At 42.0% G+C, this 22,732-nt stretch overlaps 1 protein-coding gene across 3 annotated transcripts in view; it reads left to right on the top strand.

The window, feature by feature from the left end:
* The window catches only part of PLEKHM3 (pleckstrin homology domain containing M3), a 153,761-nt gene that overhangs the window by 14,456 nt on the left and 116,573 nt on the right, over positions 1-22,732 (top strand). For all 3 annotated transcript variants that reach the window (XM_021702781.1, XM_021702780.2, XM_044913708.1), the window contains exon 2: positions 1,644-2,579. In XM_021702781.1, coding sequence (XP_021558456.1) covers positions 1,644-2,579 — 936 coding nt within the window. The remainder of the gene's footprint in view (positions 1-1,643; positions 2,580-22,732) is intronic.

The raw sequence follows: 22,732 nt of genomic DNA, 5'->3' as shown, positions 1-22,732 counted from the left end.
TATCTCTCTCTACAAAGGGATTAGTGTAGGTTGCAAGAAATTAATGGCTTTTGAGTTATCACAGAAATACTAATGAATGTCAGGACTGGAGATGTAAAGCAGGTAAAATTGGCTTTTCTCTGCCTCATTTCTCTCCTTTTCTCTTTTGGTTTGCTATTTTAAGATCTAGATCTGTGTTACTTTTTTTTTTTTTTCCTTCAGCCAAGATCAGAAATCATACCCTTTGGGAGTGTGATTTGTCTTCTTTAGGGAATGACTCAATTAGTTTATGACTGTCTCCAGTGTGTGCTAGCAAAGAAATTAAGAAACAGAATGAAATGAAAATTTCAGAAATGAAAATCTCTACCAGGGAGGGGTGCTGCCTCTTGCATGGATGTCCTTTTCACGCCTGATAAAAGTATCAGGAAGTCTCCCAAATGACAGTCTCCTTCTATTAAAGTACTAAACTTGCATACGTTACAGCTAAGCATTGATTAAAGATGGCACAACCAGATAAACTCGGGAAACAGGGGAAGGGAAAGAAATAATACCTACTATATGCTGGGCATTGTCCTGGGAGCTATATTTCTCATTCAACAAGTACTTTTTAAAAGCCTACTGTGTACTAGGCATTGCACTATGTGCTCTGATAATAAGGATGAAAAGACAGACCTCTCTTCTGTCCTCAGTAGAGCTTACAGTCCAATGGGGAGGACACACTTCTTTAAAAACTTCAAAATTTTTTTTTATTCAGATATTTAAATACACTATTATAATACAGGCTTATAAGAACCCATCAGAGAGGAATAATAGGGATACCTGTTACTGACCCAGGGCTGTGTGTTTGCAGGTGAGGGATTGGGGGAGTCAGGACAGACTCTGTTCCTGGAAGAAAGCATGGCTAAGTGAGGAAGGGTAAGTGTGTGGTAGCTGGGGGAAGCAGTGGGAAGGAACATTGTAAGCAGAAGGAACAGTATAAGCGCATCCAGGCTCAGAAGTGAGAGAGAACTGCTATCTAAGCAGAGACCTAAAACGAGCTAGTTGAGTCAAGCCTGGGGAAGTAGTTGTAAGACAGAAGGCTCATGAACTGGCCTTGAAGACTAATGGGGGTGTCTGAGAAACAGGAGTTTATCGGCAGCAAACTTCATGTTCTGTTCTATCCTTTCCATTGACCCTTCTTGGCTTTCCTAACCCAAAGAAAGATGGAAGTATTGGCAAGGAGTTAGGTCATGTGACAGGAGGAATGTTCTCTCTCATGTATTTGGTACTCTGTAGAATGTTTCCTAGAAAACATGGAATCCTGGGGAAGTGCAGTTGTTTCATGGGCCCATGGGGGATGGTCCCAGTTATTCCAGTATTTCTGTTTTCCGCACAGACCTCTGCACGTCACACTGACATTGCAAACCACCCCCCTCTGTACTTAATCTTACGCTCATAATTCCACCTTCATGAAGTTTTTTAGACCTGAAATTTCCCCCCGATTACATCTTGTCACTTGTACTATCTTGGAATTGTACTGCTTCTACTGTGTTTGCCTTGAACCAGAAAGATGTCATTCCCTGATCTCTTTAGTTTCTTGCACCTGCCTTTTCATCTCATTGAGTTCATTCATATTCATAAATTAATGCACATTGCTTCTTCTGTTTTGTTTTTTTTCTTTCTAGAACACAAGCAGGCATTCCCAAACATTCTGAAGAAGGGGTACCTGGAGATTAGGAAGGACCATGACAGTTACTGGCAAAGCTGTTACGCAGAACTCTCCCCCTACAACTTCTACTTCTACAGCCTTGACAGCAGTGGCAATCAAGCCCTCTATGCCACCTACCAGCTTTCACACTTTCAGAGCATATCTGTTTTGGGCAACCTCGAGGCCAGGCTGGTGGATACCGTTCTGTATGACAACACTCAGCTGCAGTTAAAGGCAGAGTCACCATGGGAGGCTTTGGACTGGGGGCAGAAGCTTTGGGAAGTCGTGCACGCCGCTGTGCCTGGTTATGTGGGGCGGCAAGATGAGCTGGCCAACTCACCAGGGCTTGGTCATCACGTTGACTGTACACTGAATCACTGTTTACAGAAGAAATCCAGTGAGCTGTTCGCACCATCCCCTGTCTTGGATAGTCCCAGACAGTACCAAAACATCATCAAATCAGGGACGCTGTACAGGCTCACCATCCAGAACAACTGGAAGGCATTTACTTTTGTGCTTAGCAGGGCCTACCTTATGGCTTTCCAGCCTGGCAAGCTAGACGAGGATCCCCTGCTAAGCTACAATGTGGACGTGTGTCTGGCTGTCCAGGTGGACAACCTGGACGACTGTGACTCTTGCTTTCAAGTCATTTTCCCCCAAGATGTCCTCCGCCTCCGCGCTGAGACCCGGCAGAGGGCCGAGGAGTGGATGGAGGCTCTGAAAACAGCAGCCAATGTGGTGAGGAGTTCAGAGCAAAACCTGCAAGTCACCCTGAGGAGCAAACCCAAGGATCAGATGGGTGGGCACGAACTCAGGAAGAACAAACGTCAGTCTGTGACCACCAGCTTCCTCAGCATTCTCACAACTTTGTCTTTGGAGCGAGGACTGACTGCTCAGAGTTTCAAATGTGCAGGTATGAAGCAAATGTTTAGTCTAAAGCTTATTAAAGAACAGTCCTGAATCCCACTATTGGAATTCACTTTAAAAATCCCCTCAGTGGGCCAGTCACAGCTGCCTCTTGTTTAAAAAGCATCTCTCCTTCAAGGAGTTTGCTACATCAAAACATCTGTCTATCTTCATGCCATGCTGGTGAAGTAAGTAGAAGCAGATAAGATAGACCCCACTGAATCAAAATGACTTAGCCAAAGCATAATGAGCCTAGAATTTAGGCTTCTTGTGTCTGCTCTGATTCCATTTCCTCTGTCTTCTTAAATAAAGGTCACTGGGAACGTGGATGTCACAGATTGTCGCAAAGGAGATACTCAGGCCCAAAGCTGACTGCTGACACTCCTTAGGGAAGAAAAATGTCTGTAGTCAGTAACTGTCATTGATCATAACCTTGTCAAATCCTGTTAAGGTAGAATCTAGAAAGTCAGCCTGGACAGAAAATTTGGAGGTGGCTAACAGCAGGGTAGATGATGATTCGGCAGATGACCTCTGAGTCACAGTAGGCCTGTGCCTCATCCTGGGGAAGTCAGGGCTTCTAGACCTGCTATGGAAGGGTGAAGCACAAAGTAGAGTTCAAGGCCAATCATCTGTTATTTCTTAAAACCCTTTTACTGCATCTCTCCCCTACTTCCCATTCCTTTCACTTTCCCCCAACCAGTAAACTAGACAAAATAAAACCCTCACTAAACCAAATCTATGTATCTACTATAAACCAAATCAAATTATTTCGCTTTCACTAAACCCCACAGTTTGGGACAAGAAATGTATCCTTAAGGTAAATTTACCATGAAAGTAATTTAATTGGAAACCTGATTTGGAAGATTTTAATTCAAGTGTATCAGATTTAAGTATGTTATTTAAAAAAGAACAGGAAGCTGACCACCGGCCAAGACCAAATTTTCAATTTTTGCTTGTTCCTGCCTTGAAAGCCAAACAGTGGTGGCACAATGAAAATTTCAATTTAGGTTATTTGGGATGATTGCCTTTTCTATTGAAAAATAATATACCTAAAGAGGGGATTAAGTGGATCATCCCTGCTTTCTCTGGAGGGCCTCAGTAACTATTGAAGCAGAAACTTGCAGGGTTGGGTAGGGGAGACCAGCAACACTGAGCTGGTAAGGAAGCCATACTAGGTGATATGCATGTATCTGCAGGCATGAATGACCTTGTGTTAAGTCAGCCAGCTACTTTTGCAAAATGGTTTTGAAATAAGGGGATACTAGCTTTACCACAGCTTTTGGAAATTATTGACATTTTAGTGTCTTATATTAGTACATATATTTTATTTCAAAGTTCAGTCATTCAACAATAATTTATTGATGCTGACTCTGTGAACATTCTGGAATTATGATACACTTCTGTGGCTTTGGATTGCTGATAGGGCCAACAGATCTGTTGTGTTACTGGAATCAAGGAGAATAGAATAGTTTTCAAGGTGGAGACTGGAATAGCTGAATTGGGAAACTTTCTAGTAAAGAGGAAGAAAAGTCTCAGGGATTACACAAGGATTGTCACATAGTTGACCCCTAATTCACCTTCCTCTCATAAGTTTGCTTCCTGATGGAGTCTGCACTGCCCACATTCTGGCCTGCATTAGCAGTGTTTCTAGCACTCGGAGGAAGGAGAAATGCAAGTAGAGGTAGCATTCAGCAGGTCCATCACATACTAGCAGTTGGAGAAATGAAAACAGGAAAAAGACAAAGAAGGGTGAGTAGAAGAGGCAGGGAGAAGGAAACTAAGTAGAAAAGAATAGGGGAAGGATTACAGAATGGGCAGGGATAGAACTTTTTGGCAGCTGCTTTAGGTTCCATGTTGCAGGATATCTCCCTTTGCTGTCTAAATGTCCTCACTCAGTTTGGCCTGGTTAGAGAATAGGTTGGGGATGGGTGGTAATAGGGAATCCAGGAGGCAGGAGAAATGAAATCTAAAATTCATTTGCTCTGCTCAGCTTTTACCTTCATGCTCTGGTTTGGAGTTCTTTTTTTTTTTTTTAAAGATTTTATTTATTTATTTGAGAGAGAGAGAATGAGAGAGAGAGAACACATGAGAGGGGATAGGGTCAGAGGACGAAGCAGACTCCCCGCCGAGCAGGGAGCCCGATGCGGGACTCGATCCAGAGACTCCAGGATCATGACCTGAGCCGAAGGCAGTCGCTTAACCAACTGAGCCATCCAGGCACCCTGGTTTGGAGTTCTAATGAATCACAGGTAGCTTTCTAATCTGGGGTGGGGAGAATTCAGTCCTAATTTGTGTAGTATGGCGGATTCCCAAGTAGAAATTTTTTATTTCCTTTCAGTGCCCCTTCCATTGGAAAATACTACATTCAGTTGCTTTGTGCTGCACATGGTTTACCGGGTCGCTTTTCATTTTCCTTCATTGCAGCATGGAATACTGGTTTCCTACCCCAGGCAGGAATACTTCACCTCCTGTAGGGGGCAGAGTCTCAAAAGAAAAAGGCTAAAACTTGTAAGCAAACCTCCGAATGTTTTTAAAATTACTTGGGAGGTTGTTCATTATATTAAAAATTATTATAGCAGATGGAACCTTAAAAATTGATCTCTCACAAACACAGTTAATCTAAACCAGCTGTTTATTCATTTAGTATTGGTGTCCCCCAGCTATTCATCCTTGTAAAAACATCCATTTGGTGAAAAAGCTAGTTGCATAGTATGTTTACGTTCTAAAACATCAAAATTCTCACTAACTTGTTTTTAGTTGAATTTGGCATTATCTGTTATTTTAAAGAGACGCTCATTCAGAATATTTCATGGTTATAGTGGGTGTCTTTAGAATGTAAATTTTTACGTCCACGTAGTCCCTCCCCCTTTAAATATGTTTTTGAGGATTTATTTATTTATATATTTATTCTGTATTTTATGACAGAGCAGCTCTTTATTATGATGTCATTCAGTTCCTGTCCAGGCGATCTACAAATGTTGGCTTTTAAATCTACAAAATAGTGCAGTTGGCGTTCTTTCACTAAATTCTTTCTGTAGGTAAAGAATTTTCGATATCCTTTTTGGAAACTTGAAGAGCCCCGGCAGAGAAAATGGACCACAACCATCCCAAAATGCCTGAGGTTATGGTTTTGGAAATACATGCTTATATATAACTGTGTATTTCTTAACATGTGCTTGAACTTTTTATAGTTGTATTTGATGCTGTGTGGTTCGTTCCACGGCTTCCTTTCCAGCCCCAGGGCTGCCTCATGCTAGGAAGCCGCAGCCACAGTGGTCATCTTGTTGTTCTGGAACCTACCTTGGTCATTCTTGCCTCCGGGGCCTTTGCACTTGCATTCCTTCTTCCTGAAAACATGCCTTTGGAAATGAAGTTCTTTCCTTCTTCAGCCTACCATTTATTGTGTGCTGAGTTTCTGCCCATGTGCCAAAAACTCAGGTGCACCCAGAGAAGTCAGAGCTGCAAGAAAGCAGACATGGTCCCTGCCCTCATGGAACCTACAGTCTGCTCCGGGAGCCGGATATTAATCACATAATCATGTCATGAATGCCAGATGGCCACTGTGACAAAGCTAGGTGGTGGCAAAGAGAACTATATGAAATAGCAGCTCTTCAGTAATTTTTGACCGGCAAAAGGAGTTTGATAGGGTTGAACTGAACATGTGACCCTGACGTCACAGAAGGTTCCTGAGCAGAGAGGAGCATATGATACAAGTGGTATTTCAGGACAGTTAATTTGGTGCTGCTTTAGTACAGCTTTTCAGGAACACCTCTGTAGAGGAAAATGAGGTACGATTCTCTAGCAGAGTTACTGGTTGGGATTTAAAATTTCGTTTGGCATCTGTGGTATTAAAATATTAATACGAAAACAAATGATTATGCAGCTTATTAAAATATTTATGAAGTATGTACCTGTAAGTGGTTCTAAATTAGGTTGCTCACAAAATGCTGTATAACTTAGATCATAAGGCAGCCGCCCTCTTTTCTTCAGGAATTAGACATGTGTACATACCTATTTCCCTCCAGTAGATACAGGGTTTTCTTGGCACGAGTACATACAACTATTTTTCCTGTAATTTCCTGGCAATCAAGAAACCTACCAATTGAGTACTATAATCAAAGGGCCCAGGGCCTTGTTTTAGGTGCCATAAGATCTGCAAAGCTCACCGTTCAAAGCGTTCTTTCTGTTCCTGCTTTGTAATCTGGGAGTGATGTCGGATGGCCACTGTGGGACAGTGTTCCTGATTCTGGACTGAAGTTGAATAATGTTAACAGAAGAGACAGCAAGAAAAATAGTGAGCCGAGGGGAACCCCTCTACTATTTTCACACTGTCAGTTTTATGGTTTTACTCCTTTGGCTGCTGTTTAACCTCTCAGGACTGCTGTTGCTAATTACATCTCTCTGGCATTAAGAGCTTTTGCTTTCCTTCCCTCCCCCCCCCACCCCCCCAGTCCTTGGGAGGAGTAAGCCCAAGGGGTGGTGGGGGGGAGGAGTTTCGCTGTGAATTCTTCAGCCATTTAGTGCAAATTCCTGTAATTACCGGCATTGTGTCCTCCCTGAATGGCACATAATACAGCAGAAGCCATTCCTAATTGAGACCTTACAGGAGGTACAAATCCTCTCTTTGTTCAGCCTGACAAATTAGTGCCAGAAAGTGGCAGGGTCCGAGTGGGAATCAAAGGCAAGAAACACAAAGATGGAACTTAAGGCTACAGTAATAACCCTCTCTTGTCCTGAAGGGAAAAAAGGAATGACCAAGGAAAAATGAAGTTTTTTTTTTTTTTTTTGTTATAAATTCCCTTGACATGACAGCACCTCGGGGCTGCTCTATTTATTTAGCAAAAGTGATTAAATAGTAGTACAACAGGGCTGCCCATTGTTTCCCTGGGTGCCCCCACCTCACAGACCCCTGCTGCCTCGGCTAATTGATTGACAATGAACCTCTGATAAAGAAGTATGTTGTTAGGACCTGAGGTGGGGGGGGGGGGCATTTTTTTCTTCTCTCTTTGTGTGTTTGAGTGTGTGTGTGTGTGTGTTTGTGTGCGTGCGTGATTTCATTTTTGTTTGAATTGCACTCTAGTTTTTCTTTGCCCCCACCCTTCCTCACCCCTTCTCCTTCTCTCTCCTTCTCTCCCCTTCTCTCCCCTTGCCTTTCTCCCCCCAGAGCTTTTCGGTGGCTGCTCCCAGCTGATACAAACAGGTAGAGAGGAGTTAGAATTGTAGTGCAGACTTTTGACAAGTTTATCTTGGGAGCAAACTTCCTCCTCTCCCTGCTCCATTTAAGACAGAACAGTGGTGGGGCGCCTGGGGGGCTCAGATGGTTAAGCGTCTGCCTTTGGCTCAGGTCATGATCTCAGGGTGCTGGGACTGAGCTCCGCATCGGGCTCCCTGCTCAGCAGGGAGCCTGCTTCTCCCTCTCCTTCTACCACTCCTTCTGCTTGTACTCTCTTGCTCTCTCTGTCGAATAAATAAATAAAATCTTAAAAAAAAAAAAGAACAGTGGTGTAAGAAGAGAGAAAAGGGAAAAGGGGCTACGTTAGGGTCACAAAAGTTTTTTGTTGTTTCTCATTTGTGAGGATGGATGTCTGAAACTAGTCTTTAAGCTAAGATATTTCTCATAAATTGCTTACTCAACGTTTTAAAAAAATCTGTGCTCTAATAACATTTACATGTTGGGGTGAGGGCAGTTGTGGAGTAAGAAATAACAATTTGAATGATTTCGTCTCCCCTCAGTTCCTGAAAAGCCGGGATTGGTTATTCAAGGGGAGACTGGCTGCAGGTGGTGTAACTCAGTACCCCCAGGATGCTGAAAGTTGTGGGAAGATGACTAGCAGCAGATAATTAATAGCTGCTGGTTATATATGCTCAACTAGCTAAGCAGAAGCTAAATCCCTAATTTAACTCTGTTACAGCTGCAAAAACAAATCATTTCAAGCCCCTTGAAAGCAAAATATATTAAACAAACAGTATCGACCTTGTTAATACCACATGGCATTTCACGTGATAAATGAGGGCGTCTTTCTGGCAAAGGCCTATTTTATGACATCGTTTAGACATAAAGGATACCTTTACCCTGGTAATACAAGCATCCCTGATAGAAAGTGTGGAGTGGTTAATTATTCATTAAATAGTTGCCAGTCTGGAAGTAAGCAGTATTTCTAAGTTGGGCATAGTTACTTATTGGCCTCAAAGTAAATCATACAGAATAGCAATTCTTAAGAAAAAGAGAAATTGATTCATCTCCCCCTCTGGTGGAAGACAAACCATGAGAGACTATGGACTCTGAGAAACAAACTGAGGGTTCTAGAGGGGGTGGGGGGGTGGGGGGATGGGTTAGCCCGGTGATGGGTATTAAAGAGGGCACGTATTAAATGGAGCACTGGAGCAAACAATGAATCATGGAACACTACATCAAAAACTAATGATGTAATGTATGGTGATTAACATAACAATCAAATAAAATTAGAAAAAAAAGAAAAAGAGAAATTGAATTTGGGAGCTGACTATGCATATGAGTGTAGGTAAAGAAAGATATGTAGGTTTTTTTAAGTGCCAAAAAGGGAAGTTGTATGTTATGCTCTTGGGGGGGGGGGGGAGGAGACTTCTAGCATAGCCAAAATCTGTTTTGATTCTCATGTGAAAAATTAGGGGATCCTCTAGTAGCCAAAGTACAATATCTGCTAAGGAAAATAGAGACAGAAATAAAAACAATTGACTTTCCTTGATATCTCCAATTCCTATCTTTAGTACTATTTTCAAATTTGTCGTCCACTTGCTAGGAATGATAGTAAGGTGAAGATTTATTTGAGTTAAGGAATAGGCAGATAGCCAATTGGAGCAGAATAAGACAATAAAGAAAAACTTAGATATTCCCCTCAAAACATATAAACAGCTTGGATAGAAGAGAATATTTTAGTTTGTTGTTGCCTTCTTACCTTGTATTATCTGTCATTTTGTTTCTTAGTGTATTGGGTTGTTGTCTCCCAGAGGAGAAATCTCGTGTGTGTGTGTGTGTGTGTGTGTGTCTGTCTGTCTGTCTGTGTGTGTGTGTCTGTGTGTGTGTGTGTGTGTGTGTCCGTCCTGCAGGCTGAGTTTTATTTCCCCAACCTTGAATATGACCATGGAGGGGTTGTTGATAGTAAAATCTTTTTTTTTTTTTAAAGATTTTATTTATTTATTTGACAGAGACACAGCGAGAGAGGGAACACAAGCCGGGGGAGTGGGAGAGGGAGAAGCAGGCTCCCTGCAGAGCAGGGAGCCCGATGTGGGACTCGATCCCAGGACCCTGGGATCATGACCTGAGCCGAAGGCAGTCGCTTAACCAACTGAGCCACCCAGGCGCCCGCTAGTAAAATCTTTAAATGGAGTTTTGTTGGAGGGTTCTTTTCTACAAGCCTTTATTAAGCCCTTCATGTGTGCTACACACATGCTCTGCCAGGCACCTTGGGATATGCAATTAGGAGTAATATGCGGGCTGTGCTCTTCAAAGATTTATAGAATCCCCTCCAAGAGGATATGGGGATTTGAAGGGGATGAGCAGGAGAATGGGACTGGGAGGTAAGGGGCTAGGCTGTCGTGGCCACTGGCTTGGAGACCAGTACATCCCCTCTCTGCTTATGCTAGAGAATCCCTGTTGTAGAGAATTTGATAGCTAAAGAGCTAAAGTAGTGTCTCTTCCCACTTCTCCATTTCAAACTTCATCCTGAGATTTCCTATAGAATTAAACTCGGGGAAATCTCCTTGGCTTTTATTACCCATCTATCAAAGATAAAACTTGAATTTCTGTTGGGTACTCATTGTGTAGTTGGTGCTATGGGAGATAGAAGAGAAGCATAGATATAGTCTGGACCCCCTGGACTTTATAGTCTGATTGAGGATGCACAAAGGAAAATGAGGGATTACTAGACAGGTCAGGTCCACGCCATATGGCACTTAATGTTCAGAAAATTATCTGAGCTTTTTTTTTCTTTCCTCTTCTGGGGACAGCATCCATAGGTATTCAGAGTGGTCCAGAATTTGACATATATAATACAGCCTCTAACACAATGAGGCTGGCCCAAACCCCTGGTGATAGAGTCATTTAGCTTTATACCAAGAAGGTTGGGAAAGCACCAAATTCTGCATGTGGTGTGTGCCCAGGGTGACTTTGAGAAGTTTGTGCTGTACAGTTCTTACGAGGTTTTCGAAAATGAAAAAACACGTCAGCAGGGCCTACGGTGGTTCCATGTGTGCTAAGTGTGTTCATGACAGGATCAAGCATGCTTTCCTTATTGCGGAGCAGAAAATTGTGAAATTGTTGAAGGCACAAGGACAGAGTTAGAAAGCTGAATTTAGAAAGGAAGCTTTTTTGAGTAATAAAAAAATCAAAAGGCTTGTTCTGTTAAAAAAAAAATTAAAAGAAAAAAAGAAAAGTATTTGGCAAAGTCCTGAAGACAGAGAAGCATGGGTTTTCAGAGATTATAGTTCTGTCATTTTGTGAATGATTGGCAGCTTTGCACAAGGATTGTTGACTAATGGATCCCTATCAGCCTAGAGGGTTGTTGGTAAAGGTACATGAGAATAATAAGAATGAGCATCATTTAGTAGTTAAGATCAAGGACTCTGGAATCAGACTGGGTTTCCAGATTGCTACTCACCATGTGACCCTGCGTACTTACTTAACATTTCTGCATCTCCATTTTTTAACCTCTGATGTGAGAAAATAATCACATCCACCTCATAAGTTTATAGTGAGAATAAAATGAGGTAAAAGGGCTTAGGACAGTGCCTGGCACATAGTAAGTGCATATTAAGGATTAGCTCCTTTGGGGCACCTGGGTGGCTCAGTCGGTTAAGCAACTTGCCTTCAGCTCAGGTCATGATCCTGGAGTCCCAGGATGGAGTCCTGCATCGGGCTCCCTGCTCAGTGGGGAGCCTGCTTCTCCCTCTGACCCTCCCCCCTCTTGTGCTCTCTCTCTCTCTCTCTCAAATAAATGAATAAAATCTTTTAAAAGAAAGGATTAGCTCCTTTTATTATTTGTCTACATAAGATGATAATTACCTGGATAAAGATAACATAGGCATACTTAATCAAATTTGCAACTCGCACAAAACTGGGTTAGGCAACTAATATGTTAAATGACAGAATCCAGATTCTGAAACATAAGCTAGAGGAATGGACCAAACGAGATGTGACTTTAGTAGGGATAAATAGATAGTCCCATGCTTATATTTGGAAAATTAACTGCAAAAATGGAAGGCACAGGATACTTGATCTAGCAGCTCTTGTGGGTGTACAAATGAAGCAGTGGGAAACCAGAATCTATGCTGCTGTGTTTACTTCAAAAGCATTCATGAAACAAGTCCAGAAAGAAGAGATTATATCCTCATTGTGTTCTGCCCTGGCCAGATCACATCTGGAAATTCCATTTACAGCAGTTGCTCTTGAAGAACAAACAACTACATTTATTGACATGTGATAGGATAGTGAACCATGCCGTGCACGTGTCACCTAGAATAGGAAGGACACAAGTGTTGTCCCAATATTTTTGAAGGCTGCCACTAAGAAGAGAAAATAGACTTCTCTGGGTAACTCCACCAGACCAAGGGAACAGATATTTCCAGATTGGAATGGATGTCCTTTATTTAGGATTTGATGGCCGTAGGTGAAAATCAGTAGAGTGTCCAGAGCCCTGGCCAATGAGACTGGAAGAACTGGAATCGTGACCTCAAGGCAAGACACTTAACTTGTCTGAGATACAGTTTTCTCATCTGCAAGATGAAGAGATTCATTAACTCGGCCCTTCTGCTTGTGGAAGCCCTACTATGTTCTAAGCACTATGCTTGATACATAGTGAACAGAATAATCCCATTATTTGCCCTCACAGAAATTGAAAATTGGAGGCCAGACAAATGAGTAATTATAGCACACAGTTGAACTCAAAGGTCTTTGAATTTCCTTCCAACACTTCGATCTGTCTGGGATATTTTAGAGGGAATGGCCTTGCTCTATATGGTCCCTTTTATCTCTCATTCTGTGGTTCTTTGAATGTCTATAGAAGATTAGAGAAAATTAGATTAATGTGGTCCCTTCATTTAAACCTCATTTAATAAGCAATACCTTTTTCCTTTGAGGAAGGTATTTTAAACCAGTAGAAATATCACTTGACTAAGAAGACAGGAGATGGGTACCTTTTTCCTGATTCTGATGTTTATCATTGGATAAATTTGCTTTTTACCCTTTTTTGCAGTCTAAATGTTTCAGTCCAGGAAATGATTTTAAATAAAAATAAATGTACATTAAGAATCTGAATACACACTGAAGTGGTAAAATGACTATGGAAGAAGATTTGGGTTTTGAACTATTTCACATTCTAAAATTCAGAGAGATTTGATAACTTTATATAAGTAGGCTGTTTGATTTTATAGGTTATAAATTTGCTTTTTGATTTATTCCTGGTATCTCATCATAGAAGTCACATGTTGGTCTTTGATATGTTTCAGAAGAATAAAATCATTTTGAATTTCAGAAGATATGGATCTTTTGATAGACCTTCCTGAACTTCATAGGCCATAGCTGTGCTATCTTTTTTTTTTAAAAAAGCTGTTCATTTCTCCCAGTCTTTGTTGCTATACTTTGGTCTGGAAAGTTCTTGTCCCTTTTTGTAGCTTCCTTTATGGTTAACATTGTTCTCATCATGTGTTCATTTCCAGCTAAACTTCTAAAGTAAGTGTTAATGTACTATTGGACTCTGCATTGAGTTAATAGTTTCTATTTACCGACCTTGCATTAGGACAGAAATTGGTCTAAGTATGGTTTTAGGATAGGCTGGGGATATCCTACCTAGGGGTAGGTCAGTATTCTTAATTTCTAGCTAAGTTGCTGGAAAAACTAAGCTTTTCTTGGACTCCTCTAAACGTAAGAGCTACTTGAGAGGTTTTCTAAAATTCATTATACTGCCTAAAAGCAGAAACATACGTAAGTGAAATGAGTAAATGCATCCCTAGGTAAGGAAATTTAGTAATAGAGTAATACCAACTTATTTCTTGCAATATTATTTTCATCTAATCATTCATTCATTCAACAAACATGGGCCACATACAGTTCCAGAAATTGAGGTGTGGGGGTAAATGAAAAGTTAATTTTAGCGGTAGAAAATATGACTATATGCAGGTTTTGTTTTGTTTTTTAATTGAAGTATAGTTGACATACAATGTTATATATATTAGTTTCAGATGTACAACATATTGCTTATGCAGGTCCTTATATCTTGAAATATGTTAACACAGAAACTGTTTTAATTAAATCACATTAATAAGAAACGAAGAGCATAAAACTCCTTTCCATGCTTCAGGTGCAAAATGGAGCAGGCCTGCAAAGCAGTGAGCCTCGAGATCAGGGATGACAGGCAGTGTTCTGGGTACAGTTTTGTATAATGCTTTGTTGAAGACTTTGGGTAGTGAAAAAGCCTTTATACTCTTAAAGGCTTCTTTACAAGCCTTCCTTGACTATCCTACCCCTACCCTACTCTAATCCTCCAGGTAGAATTGAACATTCTTCCTGCATGACCCCACCCCCCTTTCAGTCTCCTGGGCTCCTGTCATGGTCCTATGATGTGTGTCTGACTTTTTTGAAGGCAGGACCCCAGCACTTCTCAGAGTGATCAGAGCACCATTTTAATCAGAATAAGGAGAGTGGTGAGAGGAGACATGGCTGGACACTTCCCTAGACCTGTTGAAGTCAGGATCTCTGGGATTGGGTCTGGAGATTTTAACAGACTTTCCAGTTGATTTGCATGCATACAAAGTTTGAGAAACCACTGCTCTAACACATAGAATGTTCTTAGCGAATGAATCAAGCCAGACTTCAGTTTTCTCTAGGTTATGTAAGCACATTTCTTTTAACTGTTTCTTCTCCATATGTCCAACATTTTAACCATTGAGGTATCAATCTGCTGATAATCTCTAGGTTTCCATGTCTTTCTTACATTCTGGAAACTACCATAGTGTTCTAATAGGGTTCTACCTGGTGGTGAATACGAATGAACAAAGAGATTAGTTCAAGTCTTTTACTCACATTCTGGCCTCCTTTTTAGTACATCCTAATGTTATGCCTAGTTTCTATTTTATACTTGATGAGCCTATTTAGTATTTGGATTTTGAGATAGCCTTTACCTCCCTCATTTCTTTGCTACCAGCAGAGTCGTCTTTCACCTAGACAACCACAGCGACCTCCCAACCAGTCTTCTTGCTTCCATTCTAACCTTTCCCAACCTTGTCTTGACCATAGTGAATGTGATCTTATTAAAATGCAGACTGACCCTGGTAGACCTCTCTAAAGTCCTTCAGTGGCTTTGCACATCTTTTGGCATGAAGACCAGGATCCCTAAAATGACCCCGCATGATTTGACTCCTGCCCACCACCTCACCTTCAACTCTTTTTTTTTTTTTTTTAAGATTTTATTTATTTATTTGACAGAGAGAGACACAGCAAGAGAGGGAACACAAGCAGGAGGAGTGGGAGAGGGAGAAGCAGGGAGCCCGATGCGGGGCTCGATCCCAGGACCCTAGGATCATGACCTGAGCCGAAGGCAGACGCTTAATGATGAGCCACCCAGGCACTCCACCTTTAACTCTTCTTGTCGCTTCCTCCCACACACCAAGTGCCGGCCACGATGACTTCACTTTTGTTCCTCAAACACACCATTTCCTTCCCCCTCAGAGCCTTCGCACGTGCACTGCCTCTCCCTGGTATGTTGCCACCATCTCCCCTACCCCCAGCTCTTTCTTCAGGTCACTACTTCAACATCACTTTCTCAAGAACACCTTCTCCAACCAACCCCCCAGACTGACTTAGGACCCATTTAGTGCTCTCCTCTGTAATGCTGGTTTAGTACCTCTTACTCTAGCACTTGTCATAATTGACATTATAGTGTCATTTGGGTAATTATTTAATACGTGTCTCCTCCACTTGACTGCAAATGCTCTGTTGGCATGTGTTATCTTGTTCATTGCTGTCTCCCTAGCTCTGCATCTGGTGCACGGTAGTGTGCACTAAATAGTTCTTATCATCCTCTGTGTGAGACCTCCCTCCCCACTCCCACTATCTTTTCTAGAAATCCTAGGTTGGAGTCATCTGCAGATATAATTAACATGTTCTCTACTTAGTCATCTAGGTTGTTTAATAATATTAAGAAATGATGGACCCAAAACTTACCCTTTTGGAAAGCCAGTTATGATCTTGAAGGTTTCCAGGAACTTAAAAAAAATTTTTGACTATGCGGGGTGCCTGGCTGGCTCAGTCAGAAGAACGTGTGACTGTTGACCTTGGGGTCATGAGTTCGAGCCCCACGTTGGGTGTAGAGATTACTTAAATAAATAAAACTTGAAAAAAAAATTTTTTAACTATGTAACCTCTTAGAGCCTTTATTATACTAATAAGAGGTATAAATATGCAACATTTCCAAACTTAGTTGACCTTCTCTTTGTAGGACTAGGATTCCTCAAACACGTGGTGCAAACCCCTACTCCAGGCACTGTACCATCAGAGTTTCCTCTCACGTGCACATATTGTTTCAACTCCAACTGGTGTACTGCAGTTCAGTTTTGGCACTAACTACCCACAGTTAGCACAAACCCCATGAGTTAAAGACTTGATCCCTCACAAGACTGCTCCAACTGCAGGTGCCAGCCACAAGTTCAGGGCGTCCCCAGGCCACCCGCACTCTGACTGACTAGCTACAAATTTGGGGGTTCCCACAACCCTCTCAGGTTAATAATTTGCTGGAACAACTCACTACTCCAGAAAGCGCTTATACTCCTAATTACTGTTTTATTAGAAAGGATACAAATCAGGAACAGCCAAATGAAGAGACTCAGAAGGCAAGGTCTGGGAGGGTTCCAAATGCAGAGCTTCTGTGTTCTTTGCCTATGGAATCAGGGCATGTCACCCTCCCAGCACATGAATGTATTCATCAACCAGGAAGTTCCACAGAGTTTCAGTGTCCCGAGTTTTTATTAGGGTTTCATTATATAGGCACGCTTGATTGAATTATTGACCTTGTGATTGAACTCAGTCTGCAGCCTCCATCTCCCCTCCTTTTATTTTAAGATTTTATTTATTTTCTTGTCAGAGAGAGCACAAGCAGGGGGAGTGGCAGGCAGAGGGAGAAGCAGACTCCCCGCTGAGCAAGGAGCCTAATGCAGGACTCGATCCCAGGACCCTGGGATCATGACCTGAGCTGAAGGCAGATGCTCAACTGACTGAGCCACCCAGGCGTCCCTGCCCCCATTCCTTCCCCAGAGGTCAGGCTGGCTCAAAGTCTAAACCCTCTAATCAAGTGGTTGGTCCTTTCTAGTGACCACCCTCTATCCGAAGCTATTTGGTGGCCCACCATGAGTCACCTCATTAGCATAAAGTCAGTTGTGATCCAAGGGGCTCAAGAATAATAAAGACCCTTGTATCCACTCAGGAAATTCCAAGGGTTTTAGAAACTCCCTGCCAGGAATGAGGGAGAAAGATGAGACAATTCTTTATTATACACCAGTGCGAACAGCAAAAACAGGATCTGGATGAAAGGAGGAGAAGTGATATATGTGGCTGCCCCTCAGAGAAGGAGGAGGCCTTGGCCTGTTTACCTTGTTCTCTCATTTCCAGTCTGCTGCTAGTGGGCGCCTTCCAGCACCGATGCACTTACTCGGGAGGGGAGATTTCTAGTGATATCTTCCTGGGTCTTCCTGGGACCAAGCAGCTTCAGAAGCAGCAAGGAAACTGGCTGGCTCTGGTCTGTCCAGCCCGGCTAGAGCCCTCAGAGGGCTGCAGCTCAGGGTGGTGGGATGAGTGCACATCCAGTGACTTTGTGATCCCACTCTCTAACCCAGATATACTCTCAAATCCTGGCTTAAAATAGAGAGTTTCTTTTTAAATAGATACTATAAAGGCGACCAGCAAAATTAATTTCATTTATTAGCTTTAGCTAATGTAGTATGTGTTACATACCACTTTTGAAGGGAACTAGGATTCCAAAACCAAGACATGCAGGCTTGTGTGAATTTCCAAAAGATTGAAAATCACATTCTTTTTTTCTTTCCCCCAGCTTTATTGAGATATAATTGACAAATAACATGTATAAGTTTATGGTCTACATTGTGGTGATTTGATATATATTTTAAAATGGTTGCCACAATTAAGGTTAGTAAAGACATCCATCACCTCACATAATTAAAATTTTTGTTGTTGTGAGAACATTTAAGATTTACTCTCTTATCAACTGTCAAGTATATAATACAGTATTTTTTTTAAAGATTTGTTTATTTATTTATTTATCAGAGAGAGAGAGAGCACAAGCAGGAGGAACGCCAGGCAGAGGGTTTTAGGCTCCCCGCCGAGCAAGGAGCCTGATGTGGGACTCGATCCCAGGACCCTGGCATCATGACCTGAGCTGAAGGCAGATGCTTAACCGACTGAGCCACCCAGGCATCCCTACAGTATAGTATTCTTTAACTATAGTCACCATGCTGTACATTAGATCCCCAGGACTTATTCCCTCCCCCTGCTTTTTTGAGATATAATTGGCATATTACATGTAAATTTAAGTTGTACAACCTGGCAATTTGATATACATATATATTGCAAAAAGTGATTACCACAATAAGGTTAGTTAACACATTTGTCACCTCACATAGTTACCTTTTGTGGGTGTGTGTGGTGAGACTTTTTAAGGTCTACTCTCTTAGAAACTTTCAGGTATACAATAGAATATTGTTGAGTATAGTCACTGTGCTGAAAATCACATTCTGACCAGGTATGTATCAATATACCAAGGATTGTATCTTGCTAAGTGAAGTAAGTAAATCATGTGGGGCTGAATCAAAAGCCTTATTGAAAATCATTTCCCTGTCTAATCACCAAGCCTGTACCTCTGACACAAAGGATAGACTTAGTTTGAATGGCTTGGTTTCTTTCTCCATCCTATCAATAAAGATATTCTTCTTAACCCCCAGGCTTTTAGAGACCAGACAAAATAATAGATACCCATGATTTGGTGGCTGGGAAGCATCTAGACTCAGTGGGATAAGTAATACATTAGGAGCAGAAGAGCTTGGTCTTCTGTTTATGGCCCTGTCACTGATTTATTATACAGCCTCGGGCCAACCTTTTTAGTCTTGCGGGTCAGCATCTTCAACAGTCTAACTTGAGGGAAGATTAAACTGCCTTGACTTTGTGCAATTCAAATGTTACAAAATATCACCTGAACCAAAAGTGCCAGATTTTAATTCAGTAATATTGTACATCACTGCATTTTTTTTTCCCCAGAAAACATGGGAGAGGTTCTTGGATGAGTGGAAGTCTTATTGTGGCCTAATATTGGATGGGAAACCTTTAGGAAAAATGATGTTTCTCATCCATTGTTAAGATGAAGAATTTTAACTGAATGAAAGGTGCCCGGTGATGCAGAGGATTTCCTTGCAAGCCTCTGAGCCCAGCTCTCCTGTATGATCCCGTCACCCAGTGCCATGTGTTGCCTGATTGCCTTCCTTTTTCCTTCCTACTCCCATTGGTAGATGCTGTGTCTGAGCCATCATCCTGATAGGGGCTTTACAGGGTTAATGTATCCTACCTCTTCATTTTGCTCCCAGGGGTCAGGAAGATGGAGATCAAAATATTGCATGTATTGCATATCAATCACACTTATTATTATATAATGGACCCTTAAATTAGAGAGACTTATTCACATGGTCACAGCTGGAATCCCAAAGGCCATGTCTTCTTGCCAGGGCAGACAGAAAATCTGCTTCCTTTTTTTTTTTAAGATTTTATTTACTTATTTGACCGAGAGAGAGAGAGAGAGAGAGATAGTGAGAGCAGGAACACAAGCAGGGGGAGTGGGAGAGGGAGAAGCAGGCTTCCCGCTGAGTGGGGAGCCCGATGCAGGGCTCAATCCCTGGGATCACGACTCGAGCCGAAGGCAGACGCCCAACGACTGAGCCACCCAGGCGCCCTGAAAAACTGCTTCCTGAAGGCTGGACTGAACATGCCAGGGTTCTTCTAAATTTACCAGTCCGATACCTCACATTTCCATCTGTGAGGAGGCCAGATAAGCAAAGGGGAGAGACGCTGGGAATACTAGTCTAGGGAATTCCTTTCAAAGGGCAACTTGAGGACCAGGGAATAGGAGTTTTCCTGCTTGTAGATGTCCTTTTGTGTCTTGCCTTCTAGCTCCAAATATCCTGATACAAGCAGCCTATCTTCAAATACTAAACATATAATTAAAAGGTTAGTTTTGGAGGTGGTCACAAATCTGTCCTTTTAGAGAGACAGAAAAACTTGGTAAGACCAAAAAAGGCATAGGGAAAAGGGTCAAGGAAGAGAGTACACCAAGGCAGTCCCTGAATCTTCTAGAACATAAAGAATTTGGTTTGGGGTGAAAATGAAAAAATTCAAGCATGGGTTTAAGGGAAGCTGATGAAAGTGATCTCTTTCACTTTGAGACTGTTCCTAGTACTACTTGGATCCACTCTCATGACTTTAATTTTATCAAATTGTTGTCATTACTAAAATAGCTCAGGTAGAAATTACTCTAAGAGATGCTGTCAGGGTTTTTTCGGAGGTTTTAGCAAAGAAGAGGAAAGGTTGTGTTGTAAAGATACTGTAAAGTTCAAAGGGATGAGACTCATGAAAAATATAAGGAAAGAGGAGCAGGCATTCAGAGTGGGGAGTGACGTGAAAGAGAAGTCTGAGGAGCCCCTGGTGGGACAGTGTTTGTTACAGAAGCGACCGGCTGGATGAGGCTGATGTACACAGAGACTTCTGTATACAAGCTGGAAGGAAACCTCAGTTCCAGAAAAAGACTGAAGAAAGACAACTTGCTTCTCAGGGAAACCATAAAGATAATCTGAACTTCTAAGCCAGTAAGAGGTTTTTGACCTTTCAAAGCCACCAAAATAAAGGTGGAACCACTGTGCTGTGAAGAAACAAGGCCTACCAACTATGTCTTCTCTTCCTCACTCAGGTTTTCCTCACTTCTTTATAAAGTGCTGTGTCACAAAAAGAGAGTTAGTGGTCGTTTAATATAATGTTAAAGATCAGGGAGAATCACTGCAGAAAGAACATCCATTGTGGTACACAGCAGACTCTGAGGAAAAAAAGGTTCAGTACAGGGCTGGGGACTAGGGTAGGGGGAGTGAGGCAGTTGCTTTGGGCATACAACTTAAGAGGACGCCCCCCCCCAACCACTCAGTAATTGAGATAAATAATATTTTTAATGTAATATTATTTAAAAGCCAAAAATCCATGATGAACAAAATATAAAATTTTAGAGAGAGGATCAGTTATGACTGAATTTTCCTTTTGTCTCAGGCTTCTCTCATATGGCGTGGCACTGGTTCAGAGGAACATTCCAGTAAGACCATTGATTTTTTTTTTAAGATTTTGTTTATTTATTTGCGAGAAAGAGCATGAGCAGGGGGGAAGGGCAGAGGGAGAGGGAGAAGCAGACTCCCCGCTGAGCAAGGAGCCCGATGCGGGACTTTACCTCAGGACCCTGGGATCATGATCTGAGCCGAAGGCAGTTGCTTAACCGACTGAGCCACCTAGGCGCCCAAGACCTTGGATTTAATAAGACAGCTTCCTCCAAAGCTTTCAGTGTGTAAGTTCCAAGTAGCCCAGCCCAGCATCAGCCTTGTTACAAGGATGGTGAGGCTGACCTGCCTTCCCTTTCTGGGGCTGCAGGGGTACAATATGGGGAATCCTGCTTCTCCCATGCTTAAGAGACAACTGGCAGCAGGAGGTAGACTGTGACAGAGGGACAATATTCCCACCACAGGCCGCTTTCATGTTTAAAATAATCAGGTTAGCTCAGCCCTTTCTCTTTCTGCAGTTTTCCAAGTAAGAGTTATTGGTCACAAGTGTTTCACCAGAAGGATAACTTCATGAAGAAAAGAGCCGACGTTACTGGCCAGTATAGGAGATGGTGGTACAGTGTGGGTAAGACCTCTCTTTGATGGTGCCTCTCTAAACTAACATAGTGGCACGAATCATTTCTTTTAGCTAAGAAAGTAGAGCTGGTGGGAGGGCTTTCCTCCTTCCCATGATAGACCATGTATCTGTCACTTGCAGAGAAAAGTGATTAAGTAGCATCCATACTCAGACCTCTTATTTTGCCCTCTTTGTGCTGTCACAGGGTTTCTCAACAGTGGCAAGCCTGACATTTGGGGCCAGATAATTCTTTGTTGTGGGCGCTGTCCTGTGCAGTGAGGGATGTTTAACAACATCCCTGGCCTCTATCCACTAGATGACAGTAGCTACCCCCCTCACCCTTTCATAACAACCAAGAATGTCTCCAGATATTGTAAACGCCCCTGTTTGGGACAAAACTCTCCCCTGGTTGAGAACCACTGTGCTGTCAAGAAATAAGGCCTACCCGCTATGTCATCTCTTCCTCACTTGGCTTCTACTCACTTCTTTATACACTTCTTTATAAAGAAATAAATGTCTTCTACGGAAATGCATGTTGATTATTTCGTACCAGCTAATGGTTTGTAATGAGGCCTTAGCGTCTTAATGGGTAGCTCTAGGTAATATTAGGTTATAGAAAGAGAACCCTCAACCAGCCATTATTCAGTATCAAATACATCAGATGCAGTCAGTCATATAACAGAAGATCAAATTCAAATTGATTTGTACAGTAAAGGGGAATTAGTCAGCTGAGCTATAGGAATCAGAAGATCTGGTAGCTCAAAATTTTTGAACTCTGTCTTTTGGTCTTAATGCCCCCAAACAAACAGCATTTTCTCCCTGAAACCGCCTGCCCCTTCTGACTGATAGATTTCTCATACAACATCATGGGCATCTTTGACAATCCCAATCCTTTCCACATTAATCCGTTACCAAAATGTTTGCAGTTCATCTCCATAGTATCCCTTTCTCTTTCCCCTTCCGCTCTCAACCTCACTGCCTACTTAAGCCCAGACTGGTGCAATAACTTATCGACTGGTCCTCTCCCCTTCCATTTTGTTTTTGTTTTTGTTTTTTCCTTGCCAATTAATCTTTCCAAAGCTCAGATTCCTGTTCTGCTTCAAACAACTCTAGCTCATTCTGTATCTTATTGGTTAGTAAGGATTCTTCCTGCTAAGCATTCAGGATTCTTACGTTCTAGCTTCAGTTTATGGTTCCAAATTCTT

This window comes from Neomonachus schauinslandi, chromosome 3, assembly GCF_002201575.2.
Source record: "Neomonachus schauinslandi chromosome 3, ASM220157v2, whole genome shotgun sequence".
NCBI lineage: Eukaryota > Metazoa > Chordata > Mammalia > Carnivora > Phocidae > Neomonachus > Neomonachus schauinslandi.
Note: the sequence above shows the minus strand (reverse complement) of the source record. Positions and strands in the feature narration are given on the sequence as shown.